Below are 14925 nucleotides of genomic sequence, written 5' to 3'. Positions count from 1 at the left end.
ATACCAACAGTATAGTGTCTAATATAAAGACAGTGTACTGTCAGTGTAGAGGATGGAAATCAGCCAGGACAGCTCATGAAACATCTGCTGACATCTGGTTTAATTCAGTTGTGTACATCCACAGAGAGCAGCAGGTCAGCTGATCACAGCCTGTACTTTAAGAAAATCTACTGGAGCTCTCAATAGAAATTATTGTGAGCTGTGATTCTTTTCCCCACACTGAGCCACTACAGGTGATTTTAGGGTTCCCACCTGCTCAATCCCACTTCAACCTCTTCCCTGCTCATGTACCTGTTTAGAGGCAAAGTCACCCTCTACAATGTAGGCAACAGAAAATACACACGTTTTATTTTCCTTCATTTTCTACTTAACTGATTCAAACAGAGAACCTTTATTAGAAATGAATAGTTTGTATTTCATCTACTAATCTTATTTTATTATTACTTTAATGAAGCACAAGGTTCAGTTAACTTTGGATAAAAACATGTGGTTAAAAAGTTCTTCAAGGAGCTACTTTTACTTTCTTACTCTGAGTACATTTCAGAGCCTGTACTTTTTCACTGTTACTTAAATAAAGAAGGTGAATGAATACTTTTATTGAAGTGTTTTTTAAAAACTAGTATCTGTACTTCTACTTAAGTATAGAGTAAATGTACCTTGAACGTGTATTTTTTGGGGTCATGAAAAAAATGTTATGTCCATTTGATTATTAATAATTTTGATGAATAAACCTTCCTTATTTTAACATGTGCTGTGGTCTCTAAAAAACAACATAATATACGACACAGTCATATAACAGGTTGGGAGGATGAGAGTTTTAGACGTGACTGATTATTTGGTGAAACTGTGATATTTTCCTCACCTTCTGTGTTGAGCTCATTGTTTCCTCTGTAGTGACTCAGCTGAGTCCAGATGGCTGAAAATGTTCCTCTGCTGCTCCGTCAGACTCTTCTCCTCTTGCTGATCAGCTGGGACACAAAACAGATCTTTGTTAGGCTCCACACTGCACTGAAGAGTCAAAGTGTCTCATATGTTCATCTGACAACACAAAGTACAAATTTCACTCTGATTGCTTGTAGAAATCTTGTGAGACGTGTTGTGCTGCAAAGTGAGGAAACTCTCTCACTCACTTATACTTCAGGAGGAACTTTGTGACATTGGCTCTAATATTCTAAGCAGCCCTTTACTATGACAGGGCCAGAAAGTCCTATTTGAAGGTTTGGGAGAAGGACCATGTTAAAGGTGGATTGGGGTTTATACACTTTGTTATGATACAGGTAAGGCTGTAAGAGCCTGAGAAGGTGTCCTGAATGAACCTCTAAAACCAGTTTTCAGCTAACGACTCTGCTTCAGTCTGGAAAACAGCAACTACAAGTTTAAAGACTCCATCAACAATTCACACCCAGCAACAGCCTGAACAGGGCTGTTGCTGGGGAGTAACAGGGACAGACCTGTTACTCCCCCACCCCACACTTTCCACACCTTCAGTCCCACCACTTCCACTATTCCCCAACAACCAATGATTAAAGCTCATTGATCAAATGCTGTGATTGCAGCGACTGTGAACGGTAATCATGGCCATTGATTAATGATCTTTGATCAGTGGTTTCAGTGCTTTCCTTCCTGCTTTGAATGCAGCTGTGTTTGACACAGGAAGACATTATTACATTCTTCACGATTATACTTTATTCTTTTTGGGGGAAGTGCAGCTTTAAACCTTCACATGACTCAAGTCAACCCAACAAATCAATCTGAACGATCACAGGTGGGAAAAACTTCTGTAGATAAAATAAAATCAAACCCAACATTCAATCCACAACATGATTAAAAACACGATTTCACCAAATCACCAAGAGCTGCACATTAACCACCACAATATATTTTTATTCTCTGTGCTTTCAAATATGAACACTGTTTACTTTCATCTCTGTTTCATTAGTTTTTGTTAACATCTTCCTGTGCATCACTTTACAGCAGCCACACTCATTAAAATTAGACTTTGTAGGAGTTCACTTCCTCTCATGTGTTCATCCACAGCAGCTGGACAATAAAGTTTATTGTGACCCTGATACTGCAGCAGATCGCTCTCATCCATTTCCTGTTATCACTTCAAATAGAAATGAGGCTGTAGAGGTTTGGTGCATGCAGAAAAACAGCTGCAGGGACAATGAAAAGACTTTTCTGCTCCAACTTCTCCCAGCATGCTGAGCTAATGATTAGTTGGTGTTTTTCTCCAAACACTCTCTCACTCTTCTCTCAACGTGTTCATAATAAACTGTGAACAGACACCGAGGAGAGCAGCAGAAGACCTCATTCAGGAGCTAAACTCAACATGAACTGAACTCACAGTAAAGTTAGCTCGGTGCTTACCTTTAGATGAGCCCACAAACCGAGAGAAACTCCGTGATGAAGCTGGAACTCTTTCCAAACACAGGAAACAGATCAGGGAGCAGAGACCCACGTGGTTCACGCTGATCTCAGCTACGATCCAGGAGACAAGGGTGGGCAGATCGATGCAGATATCGATCCAAACGTTGGTTTAGTTTGTTTTATCATCCAAATTCACGATTTTACTCGCTTAGGATGAAACGGTAACTCCGTCTGCGTAAACTGTGTCCAGCATGCGATCCCGGAACAGACTTCTTCTTCTTTGTATTGTTTATTGGCGGTTGTCAAACACCAAAATGGTGCATTACCGCCACCAACTGGTGTGGAGTGAAACGTCGACACCCAAATCCTCCCTAAATGTATACTCTGTTTTAAAAACTGGAATAAGTCCTGACAACTTTCACTTCTTGAACCCTTTTGCAGTAAACTTGCGTTTTGAACAGCGGGCGTGTCAACATTATCCCCCTATTCAGCTTCTCGGCGACTCAAAGGTTTGACAGTCACCAATAGTAGTGTTCAAATCAATATGTCCAAATCTTATTCCAGATATGACCACCTCCTCTCTCCTACTCCTTCCTGTGCTTCTCATTTCTCCTACCCTCCTTAAATTTTTATACAACCATTGTCCCCTCCGTTCTTCCTCCCACTGTTTTTGTCATGTTTCCTTTATTTCTTGCCTTATTATACTCGTTATCTCTGTCTGATAGAAGCTAATAGCCAGGTCAGTTAACCCATGTTTTGTGGCTTTCTTCACAACTCTGTCATTTCATTTCCTCTGACTCCATAGTGAGCTGGAATCCATAAAAAGCCAACTATAAGTCCCATCATGTGTATTTTGTTAAATGTTTGCTGAACCTCTGTTAGTACATCTGCTCTACTTTCTGAGCAGCTACACTATAAACTGGCCAATGAAGAGCTTCAGTCTGAACAAATGCCTGATTGTAACGGTCACATGTCTTCTACCCACTGAACAGCTGACAGTACTGGAAGCATTTCTCCAGTGTGTACTGACGGTCCACCATTGATCCTTTTCAGGGACAACAAATGCTACCCTGGTTTGACTGGCTGTATTCTTTGATGCATCTGTATATATTTGTACATAATTATAATACTGATCAATGTAAGTCTGTACTGTATGTAAGTTTAAATTAAATTCCCTATTCCTGTTCTTCTTTTTGTGTAATGTGAAATCTACTGTGGCATCAGTATATGTGGCTCAAGCAGATCCCAGGAACAACATTGGAGATCGGAGCGCAGTCCTAGTAACAGCTAGGATGCACAGGACCCTCAAGCCCCCAGGCCTCTGGTAGAGGACCTGCGCTTGAAGGATAAACCACCTGCACGGGCAAGAGGGGAATTTATCATCTTTCTGTCTGGTTGGGTTTTTTTAACATCTATTTTTTATTATTTGGTAAGAGTGAATTCTGGTCCACACTAGTTAGTGGCAGCAATGCCCCACCTCCTTATTTGCAAACCACCAAAAAAAGTGAGCATGGACCAGGAGAGGAACACTGTGTCCAAATTCAGGGGCTTGATACTTCAAATGCCATATTTGTAGGCAATTATGTCACAGTGATGCGATGAAGGCTTTCCAAAGTCGAAGAGTCCTCCGAATGACGAACGTGTCCTACTTTTCCACAGATTTCAAGGATGGGTCGGGTGTATCCTTTGTGGCCCAGCATATCCCAGGATTCACTGTGAGTCATACAGGAGAATTTTTCCTCATAAGAATAGCAGACAAAGTAGGAGTTACTGCTGGAGAGGAATACACTATTAAATGAAGTATATGAAAATCTGGTTGTATAAAAGTTACATTTTTGTAGTGGTTGTGTTGTTAGACTTTGGGTATTTGCATATGTTTTTAAAAAAAAAAAAAAAAATCTTTGTAAAAACTGCTCGTAAACTAGCTTTTATGGTGGGTCCTGTGGTTTTTCATGTATTGCCGCTAACATACAGCTGATTTTGATTTTTAGAATTAACCTTTTTGTGATATGCTTTGGGACCAAAGAGCAAACGGCTCAATTTATTAAAATCAGGCAATAACAATAACCTCTTCACTGGGGTGAAGAATCCAGCCACAGTGGCATGGAGGTACAAGAATAAATCAATTTACACATCATATTGATATGGGTACGGTTTATTAACCCTCGTGCTGTACAGAACCTGTGGTGTCCAGATTGTAGATGGATTTACGGATAGATATTTGATGGCACCTGTGTGTGCCGCTTGCCATCAGCTGTTACCTGCTTTGTTTTTGCTAGCTTTATTATGTTACACACCGGCCTGGGGGGCTGGAGTGCAACACAAGAAAAATAATAAAAAGAAGTAAATCACACAGCCACAGCTTTACAATGACTAGTTGTTTTATTAACTTGACAGGTAGCGAGCGTCAGGGTGGGAATGGCCAAAACAACAAACAAAACACACTGGAAATGAATCAGAACTAACTTACCTATAGTGAATCAACCATAAAAGAAAATACAAACCTCTAACCTGTCTCCCTACCCGAAACAGGAGAAAAAGGTTGTAAAAGAAACGGCTTCCCACCCCTACAGCTACCATGTCCAGATACGACTCTCTAAACTGTTTTTACTGCAGCCTAGCTCTGTCACACGCCACGAAGGGCCCCAAACGCGCATGTAACTGGAAACAGGAAGTAGTAGGAGAGGCTGCTGGCCCAGTCAGGTCCCAATTTGTAGCTGGCCTCATTCCCTCTTCCACCAATGGTCAGCCTCCACCTGGAAACTTACATAACACAGACATCACAGAGTACAAACAATGCCCCCGCATGGTGTGGCGAGTAACAGCACCACACGGCAACAATGACCTGGGTCATAACAGTTTAACATCTGTTTTCTTCAAAAATTTCTGTACACTTCTGGTTTATGACTTCCAATCGCTACTAAATATCAGAGCCACTGTTGTAGAGCAATCCCGACTGGCCCAAGGACGTGAGGATTTTCATGTCCCACCTGTGTTCGAGACTGTACCACTGTTCCTCCGGTGAGATCCACAATGCCATCCCGCCAGGAAGAAATGTCAAAGAAGGCGAGGGAAACGGGGCAGTGTATTGGTAAAATTGCATGGCTGCTTCACAAACGGCTAATCCTTACGCTCTTCTGAACAAATTTGCCCCGGATATCAAGTTGTTCATCTCCGGGCGATCCCTGGAATTCATGCACCTATTGGAATTGGCTAGCAACCCTGTGTTAGCTAGATAGGCTGTGGTTAATGCGAGGTGCTAAAAAAAATAAAACCTTTATTTTGAATGACTTCTTCACCACTCATCGCTTTAATTTTCTTCTGGTGACGGAAACTTGGCTAAACTTGGGTGAGTTAAGCTCGCTTTCGGAAGTTGTCCCTCCAGGCTGTGAATATCTGAAGTCGCCATGGACTACTGGCCAGGCTGGAGGGCTCGCCATAGTTAATAAAACTATTTCAACTGTCACCATTGGAATGGTTTCAATCTTACCTGTCTAACCAAAGTTCTTCTGCTAGATTAGGGGATACATGTTCCTCAAAACCCTCAATTTTTTGTGGGGTCCCCCAGGGGTCCATTCTTGGCCCAGTTCTCTTTTCAATTTATATGCTCCATATGCGCTCAATTTTTAAAAAACATGGATTCTCACACCATTGTTATGCAGACAACTCACAGATTTACCTGCCACTGAAACATAAATCTGTGAGTCCTTTGAAGGGATTGCTGGATTGTTTGGAGGATGTTAAGGAGTGGATGGCTTTAAACGTTCTCAGCTTAAATGGACAGAAAACAGAGATCATTGTGTTTGGTCCCTGTGACCACTACAACTTTGGAATTTATTTTTAAAAAGCTCTTGCGAGGAATCTAGGAGTGATTTTTGATAGTAATCTAACATTTGATAAATATATTAATGCTGTCATCAAGACCAGTTTCTTTCATCTTCAGCTACTTGCAAACGTGAAGCCATTTCCCTGTTTTAGAGACTCTGAGATAGCTATCCATGCCTTCATTTCATCTCACATCGACTTTTGTAATAGTCTTTACTCTGGTGTTTTTTCCACTCTTTTCGCCCGTGTTTGGGAACCCGGCACATGGATCCTTTGTTTACAGTAGGGATCAGCTGTTGGCGCTGCGTCCCGCAGCAGTGCTGCCGGTGGACAGACACGACATTCCCATCGAGCTGAGAAGGAAAAGACGTGGGTGTCGTGCTGGTAGGGAGCGCTGTCGGCAGACAAGGAGATGCGCTATAGACCATCTCTCCCTTCTGTAATCATTGGAAACATAAGATCTTCACGCAATAAGATAGATGAGTTCACGTCGCTAACCTGGTCACAGAGGGGATAGCGGCAATGTAGTATCATGATGCTAATGGATTCCTGGCTAACACCGCTAACTCCGGAGACGAGCGTGACGCTACCGAGATTCCAGCTACTGCGAGTGGACAGGACAAGAGACAGCGGTAAGAGGAAAGGACGGGGGCTGGCAGTGTTTGTGAATGACAGATGGTGTAAACCTGGGCACATCACTGTAAAAGAACCACTCTGCAGCAGAGACATTGAGCCTTTAGCCGTTTAATATCAGGAGACTTTAATCATGTCTCTCTGAACTCCACACTGCCCACCTTCACACAGTATGTGACATGCTCAACCAGAGACAATAAAACACTGGACTTACTGTACGTCAGTGCAGAAGAGGCATACAGTTGATCACTTCTCCCTCCCCTGGGCTGATCTGATCACAACCTGGTGCACCTTGTCCCTGTGTATAAGCCCTTAGTGCACAGGGAGCCACCAGCCACCCGCACAGTGCAGAGATGGTCAGAGGAGAGCGAGGAGGCTTTGAATGAGTGTTTCGAGTCTACTGTGTGGGAGGTGATTTGTGAAACCACGGAGAGGACATCGACAGCCTGGGGACATGCATTACAACAAAACAATGTTGGCGAAGTCTGGAGAGGCCTCAGAACCATCTCGGGCCACAAACGTCAGAACTCTCTGCCTGGCAGGGATGTGAGGTGGGCAAATGAACTGCATCATTTCTTCAACAGGTTTGATTCATCCATGAGGCAGTCTCCAACATCGGCTGCAGACTCACCCTCCCCCACTGCTGCTGTTCCACCTCTGACACCTCAGATACTTAACACCTCCTCTACTCACCCTGGTCACTCCTCCCCACCCCCAACAACAGCATCCAATACACACTTAACACAAGGCTCCAGCCTGCCTCTCTCAACCACCCAGGTTAGGAGGGAAGTGAGGAGGATTAAAGCCAGGAAAGCTGCAGGTCTAGATGGCATCAGCTCAAGGGTCGTCATGTCCTGCGCAGAACAACTGTGTGGGGTGATGGAGCACCTCCTCAAACTGAGCCTGAGGCAGCTCTGGAAAACCTCCTGTGTTGTACCAGTGCCAAAGACCTCAACAGCTATGGGCCAGTGGCTCTGACATCCCACCTGATGAAGACCCTGGAGCGGCTGGTCCTGGCTCCACTTCGGTGCCTGGTGAGCTCATCACTGGACCCATTTTGGACTACCTCACTGACCGACCACAGTATGTGAGAACTCAGGGCTGTGTGTCGGAGAGGGTCGTCTGCAGTACGGGGCCCCACAGGGAACCGTTCTGGCTCCGTTCCTCTTCACCATCTACACTGCAGACTTCTCCCACAACTCCACCCAGTGCTTCCTGCAGAAGTTCTCTGACGACTCTGCAATAGTCGGCCTCATCGCTGATGGGGACAACAAGGAGTACAGTACAAAAGTACATCACCTTTAAATCACTACTCAAGTTCTGTTCTAGGATGTCCTCTGGACCCAGTAGTGGTGGTGAGTGACAGGAGAATGGTAGCTAAGCTGTCATCCCTGTTGGACAACATCTCCCACCCCATGCAGGAGACTCTGACAGCACTGAGCAGCTCCTTCAGTGGCTGCGGCACCTACGATGTGGGATGGAGAGATGTCGCAGGTCTTTCCTCCCCACTGCTGTCAGACTCTACAAGAAAGACTTCAACTGACCAAGCACACACATCCACACATGTGCTATACTCTTTCTGGCATTGTTGTATTATACTCAATTGTAAATAGTATTTGTATTCTATTTTATTCGATTGCATGTAGTATTTCATTTTATTCTATTGTGTACAGTATCTTATAGATATATTATTCCAGTGTTTTTTCTCAAAATTTTCTATGCAACTTTGCACTGTCCACTGCTGTAACAAAACAAATTTCCCACACATGGGATTAATAAAGGTTATCTTATCTTGTGCAACCGAGACTACATATCTCCCATACTGGCATCCTTACACTGGCTGCCAGTTAGGTTTTGAATTCATTTTAAGATTTTATGTGTTTTTAAAGAATTGCATGGGTTAGGACCCTCAAACCTTTCTGATCTTTTAAATTGGTTCACTCCTGTAAGATCACTGACGTCTGGTGATCAGATGCTCTTAGCTGTCCCAAGGTCCAGATTAAACATAGAGGATAAGAAAGGTCTGGCCTCTCTTATCTGGAAACAAAATTAACAAAATTGATTGAAAAACCTGTGGCAAAAATTCATTTTCGTTTTGTTTTGTGAAGCTACAAACTGATGAACTAGATTACTGGTAGAATGATGTATAAATGAAACATGGTTCGCCCTCTTATGCATATTGTATTGATGTATCATGACTAGTGATGTGCGATACCACTGATTTCCTTTCTGATCTGATACCAAGTGAAATTCAGGGTGGTATCGACGATACTGAACCGATACTTTGTATAAAAACTTATATTATTTATTGTATCTTAAATTTTAGCGTCATCGTGATTACAGGACATCAGACTACTTGTTCTTATCACATAATAGTCGAATTCATCATGGCTCCTTTAAGTTCAATAATTGCTATGTCTTCTGCCTCATGTAATTAGGAGTTGGAGTGTAGGAGCCATTTTTCCTATTTCCCTGTCTTTATCACCACTAGAGGGTTGTATTTCATTTTATGTACTGGTTATAACAGAGGTAGGTACGGGGTTATTTAAGGTCAAGGGTAATTCTGTCCAGGTGTTGCTGATGAGAAGGGGCAAACCATTTCCTAATGTGCTTAGTCTAGTTACTTGTTGTCTGTGTTTAAATGGAAATTTAAATGGATGTTGCAAAGGAAATAAATGCACCTTTAGGCCCCCTCCTTTATTCAGAGTCTTTCCCTTTTCACGTAAATGGCCTCCTTGACTCTGGTCTCAAACCGGCGTTCCTCCCTGTCCAGGATGTGTACCTGTGTTCCTGGAGGACAGGCGGGTCCATGGACCAGTCCACAGCTGAACACCGTACTTGGGTTCAACTTCCAGTGAAACTGAGGCCACAGCTCAGGACAATAGAAGATTGAAAAATGCTGCCTGGTCTAATGGGTCTCAATCTCTGCAACGTTCAGCTTTCTGAATTTGTCTTAAACAGCATAAAAGCATGGATCCATCACACCTTGTATGATGAAAACGTTGAGGAACTCTGAGCAAATGAAACCACAACTTTAAAAAATGAGCTCCCAAAATTAATTGTTTCAACATCTTAAACACAAAATCATAAGTTTTAATACCTACAGCAAGTTTAAGGAAAAATAAAAGATTTTAAAGATCTTTCAACCTTTTTTCTCAAATATAAAACAGCAGATGGCACTTACATGCATCTTTTATGGGATTGTCCAAAAATATCTAAATTCTCTGCATCAACAAGGAAATGAACTTGATACTAAACTGTAAGATCTGTAAAGATCCGGGTCAATTGTTACCACGGTTGCTGCCTCTGAATAAAAATCTGGACAAAAGAGATCCACGTTATTAAATAAGCTTATGTTTAATGTCAGGAGATGTGTTATTGAACTGGATTACGGAGCAGCCCCCCTACTGTAACTCAGTGTTACAAGGAAATTTTTCATAACTTTCAGGTCACATTTTTAATAAGCTACAGGAACCCTGTTCAGTGTGAGTGGAGAACAGCCAAGTCTCCTCCTCTGATAAACCTCCATCTGTGCCACTGAAAACAGTTCATCTGACTCTGACTGTAAACATGTTTCCATTTGTCACTTCAGTCTTTACTCTGAAATACAGGAAATGAAATCACAGCTCAAACTATTTCTTTGTTTAACATTTTAAATGTTATTTAAACATAGCAGAATTTCACAAAACAAACAACCAGAATAAGAAAACATCTGCAGAACACATGGATCAAAATACATTCAATAAAAAATTGATAACATGAAACATATTTCTTCATCCAGCTGCTGGAACAAAGCAAACCACTCGACATGAACACTTAAGCAGAACAGTTTAGAAACCTGAAAACGGCACTAGGTGCACATTTTTATTTACAGTTGCCTCATCAGATCTTTACAGGAGATTCAATCTGAACTCTGTGGAGCCTGATCTCAAGGGTTTTGAGTCTGACCCTGAAACCACAAGAGGATCTTTCTGTCTCTTCAGATTCACTGTGATCACAACAGAGTGATCACGCTGATGTTTGCGCAGACAATGAAGTGAATGTTTTGGCACATTGGTAACAGTGAAAGAGTTTATTAGTAACGTGGGATCGTTTGTGTTCAGATGCAGAAGACTTTATTTGTCCCCAAGGGGCAATTAAGAGACTGACCTTGCCGACCGTACATACAATACACAAACATCACATTGGGGAGATGGGTCAGGAGAGGTAGCTGGGCGGTCAGCCGTACGAGCAGCGACCCAGAACTGAACAACAATGGAAAATGCACAACATGAGGAAAGATGAGGAGAAAAAAAAGAACTCCCCCAGACTGAGCTCCAACAGGAAGATCACTTTGAGAACAGAAAAAAACCCACCTCAGCACATAGCTCATCACATCTCATAACACGTAAGACATAAGCTTCGAAGGCGTTTGGAGCGGGCGGGGTTGGGGATGAGTGTAGGTCTGTGTCAGTGTACATGCGTATGTGTGCGTGTGTGTGTGTTCCGTGTTCAGCCAAGAGAACGTGTCCCGGTTAAGCAAAAGTCAACAATCTTCGTTTGACGTGGGTGACCTTGAATGAGGAGGGAGAGAGTCATAACAAACAGTCTTATAATCTAATGAAGAATTGTTATTCCTTTGCCTTGAGCATGTAGCTGGCGCCAGGGGTGCCGCATGAGATGAAGATGGTAGTTATTTTGGTTAGTGCGAACAAACTGCATCCAATTTTACAGTTGGTCTAATGTCCGTCACTGGTCACCAGGTCTCTCAATTCCCGTTTATCTTCTTCAAGATGTTATCCATATTGTGTAAAAAAAACCAAAAAAAACAAAACAAAAAAAACAGTCCGAGTACTCACAGCCGTGCCCATTGTCTATCATGTTGGCCAACCTTGTGGGACTTTGAACAGCTGTTGCCGCTTCTTGTTCTTCCATAAGCCAGGTCCGGGCAAGCTCCAATCAGCCAGAACTCTGTTATTGTGGTTCCGAATTGGTAGATGTCATTCAATGTTCTCCATCGAGAGTGTCGCCAGACACACGACGCAACCGACCATCGAGTATCTGGCAGCAAACGTCTCCGCAGGACAGTCGAGCTCTCCCAAGCCCAGGAGGGTGTCAATTCCGTTAAGGGACCAGTTGATCAAATCCATAATTCTTCTTTATATTTTTAGAGAATAAGTCTAGGAGACTCTCTTAGGGTTAGAGAATAAGCGAGAATATACATGAGAAGCCAAACAGGAAAGATAATGGAGAAGAAGAAAGTGCGACCGCCTCAGTCAAGAGCCAAGAGAAGAACTAGAGTATGAACTGAGATTCCTGAAGCTCTTGTCACACTGGTCACAGCTGTAGTTTCCTTACATGTGTGCACGTTCATGATAGTTACGATTATATGATTGTGAGAAGCTTTTGTCACAGTGTCTGCACTTGTATGGTTTCTCTCCTGTGTGGACTCGTTTGTGTGTTTTAAGCCCACCTGCAGTGATGAAAGATGACCCACATTGATCACAGAGGTGCTTTTTTGTCCCACTGTGAATCAGTTCATGTCGTTTTAATCTATTTGACGTGCTGAAGCTTCTCCCACATTCTTTGCAGTATTTCAGTTTGTCTCCAGTGTGTTTACGTTGATGTATTTTTAGGTCAGCTTGCCAATTGAAAGTTTTTCCACAGAGGTCACAACGAAAGTCTTTCCCACCACCACAGTGATGACAGGGTTCAGAACTGGATCCATCTGTGTCGCTCTGCTTCTAAACAAAGACACAAAGACAGTGTAAGTCAGTCCTTCAACATTTTTATCCTGAACGTCGCCTGAAATAATGAGCAAATAAAAAACAAACAAAAGTCATAACTGAAATGAAAATCTGAATAATCACTCAGAGCTGCTTTTCCATGCAGTAGAATTGCTAACATCCTAACACAGTTTAATGAGCAGAGTTGTTCCAAACAGTCAGACTAAAATGACAAGATAAAAATATAAATACATACCTCACAGTAACTGCACTTGTAGAGTCTCTTTCTGGTGTGGATCTGTTGGTGTTGTTTCAGGTAATGTGGAGCTTTAAAAGTCTTCTCACACAGGTCACATTTATAAGGTCTCTCCTCAGTGTGGGTAAACATGTGTTGTTGTAAATGTGTGTTGGTTATAAACTGTTTGCCACACTGATCACAGCAGTACACATTATGTCCGGTGTGAATGCGTAGGTGTTTATTTCGGCTCTGTATGTGGCTGAACATTTTCCCACAAATGTCACAGCTGTATGCCTTAATTCCAGAGTGGGTAACTAGATGACTCTGTAAGGTGCTACTGTGAGTAAAAGCTCTTCCACACTGATCACAGCTGTACGCTTTAACTCCACTGTGGATGAGTTGGTGTGATTTTAGGGCACTCCTCCAGGAAAAAGTCTTTCCACACAAGTCACAGCTGAACGGTCTCTCTCCAGTGTGGATGACCTGATGACATTTTAGTTCATACAGAGTAAAATCCTTCCCACACTCGTCACAGGTGTGTTTTTTCTCTCTCTTTCTTCTGTGAGGTTTGTCGGCCTCCTGAGAGCGCTGACTTCGACTTAGACCATTAGACCATAGACTAAGACTTAGACCATTATATTTGTTTATTTTTCTTGTAGACTCTACACTGTAGAGTCAACAAGAAAAGGATATCATATAGAGCCGGCTCCACAAACAACACAGGCACCTGAGAACTGTCCACCCATCAGTGCAATGGGAAGATAAAACGCAGTCAGTTGAGTGTGATATTAATATTTCTAAATGCCAACTTTTCCCTTAATTAAAGATCTGGGCATTCTTTCCCCCCCCCTGCCCCATTTTTAAATTTATATTTTATTGTGTTGTGGTTTGCAGTGGTTTGTGTTGTTTCACTTTAATTTGTTTAAAAGGAAAAATCTGAAAATTTAAGTAGTTAAAAGTTGAAATGTAAATAGTTGGTTTTTGTATTTTATAAATTATTTATTACATTTTATGTGGAGTGAATAAGTAGTAAATAAGTAGATTTACAGTGGCCCCTAGAGACAAAGCACATACAAACTCCAAAACACAACGGAAGTGCTCCAGGCCGTGTTGAGCTTTTGTTACCTGGTGGCTACACAACCCAGGAAGTACCAACAATCGGATTGGGTGTGTGGTAGTAAAAGACAAATGAATTTTTTAAATTATTTGAATATATATATGAGTGTTTGTGTATTAATACAAAAACAATAGACATGCTTTCGATTGTGTAATTTAAGTTATCTAGGTAGCTCTGTTTTGGAAGTTCAGTTAACGCTGTGTTTTGGAGTTTGTACGTGTTTTGTCTCTAGGGGACACCATATATATTTATATATAAACATACATAAAGAAAACCACGGTTTTTTACATTACTAATTCCTTTTGTGCATAATTTTATATTGTTGTTGGTAATTAATTAATTAAAGCAACAAAACAACCTGAAGAGCCGGTTGAGAGCCGAAAGAGCCGGCTCTTTCTAGTGAGCCGAGCCGAAAGAGCCGGTTCTCTAAAAGGAGCCGTAAATCCCATCACCACTGCAGGGGAGACCTACCTTGGCACTTGTGCAGGTGAAACCAAAGGGAAGATATGCTTCACTATATTTTCTAGTCTTAAGCTTAGAATGAAGTTGGTTTGGAAACATATTCAGCGATGCTTCATCTCCTACTTTGCGTTTGTGTAGGCGCCCCGTGCTAGCAGTGTCCAAGCGTTGTTGGGGTTTTTTTCCCCCCCTTTTCATACCGCGACCCCGCAATGGCTCTGCACCCACCCTAGGGGGGAGGCCCCACACTTTGGGAAGGTCTGTATTAATGTTTCATAACTTATTATGGCTTCTTTAATTTTGATAATTGCCATGTCGTCTATGAGCGTGCAGCGTTTAAAGCGTGGATGTACTGACCTTACTTTGAGTTTTATTCCATAAAAAGTGACAAAAACATTAGTGTCCGCTGTTCATTGCGTGGGAAGAAAACTTCTTTTTACAGCAAAAAAACCCTTAAACTTCCGAGCAAGCACCAAGTGCGCTACCACGTAATGGGAAATTCACAGAGAAACTTGAGGATTCTTCCACTGACCGCCGTGGCTCAGTCTGGACTCAAATCCCCTCACCAGTGTTAAATA

General features: G+C 42.2%; 2 protein-coding genes across 4 annotated transcripts in view; both read right to left on the bottom strand.

Annotated features, from left to right (window-relative positions):
* LOC146511802 (uncharacterized) overlaps window positions 1-14925 on the bottom strand; it is a 61031-nt gene that overhangs the window by 31272 nt on the left and 14834 nt on the right. Inside the window, exon 1 of one of the 3 annotated variants that reach the window (XM_085171875.1) lies at window positions 863-1415. The exons of the other annotated variants lie outside the window; for them this stretch is intronic. Coding sequence (XP_085028001.1) covers window positions 863-880 — 18 coding nt within the window. The 5' untranslated portion in view covers window positions 881-1415. Of the gene's footprint in view, window positions 1-862; window positions 1416-14925 lie in introns of those variants that run through there. 3 annotated transcript variants of the gene reach the window in all.
* Window positions 7253-14925, bottom strand: part of LOC146511800 (uncharacterized) — a 44896-nt gene continuing 37223 nt past the window's right edge. The window contains exon 5 of the mRNA XM_085171929.1: window positions 7253-12551. Within this exon, the coding sequence (XP_085028055.1) occupies window positions 12162-12551 (390 nt within the window). The 3' untranslated portion in view covers window positions 7253-12161. The remainder of the gene's footprint in view (window positions 12552-14925) is intronic.

This window comes from Neolamprologus multifasciatus, chromosome 9, assembly GCF_963576455.1.
Source record: "Neolamprologus multifasciatus chromosome 9, fNeoMul1.2, whole genome shotgun sequence".
Taxonomy (NCBI): domain Eukaryota; kingdom Metazoa; phylum Chordata; class Actinopteri; order Cichliformes; family Cichlidae; genus Neolamprologus; species Neolamprologus multifasciatus.
This window is presented reverse-complemented; position numbering and strand designations above follow the sequence as displayed.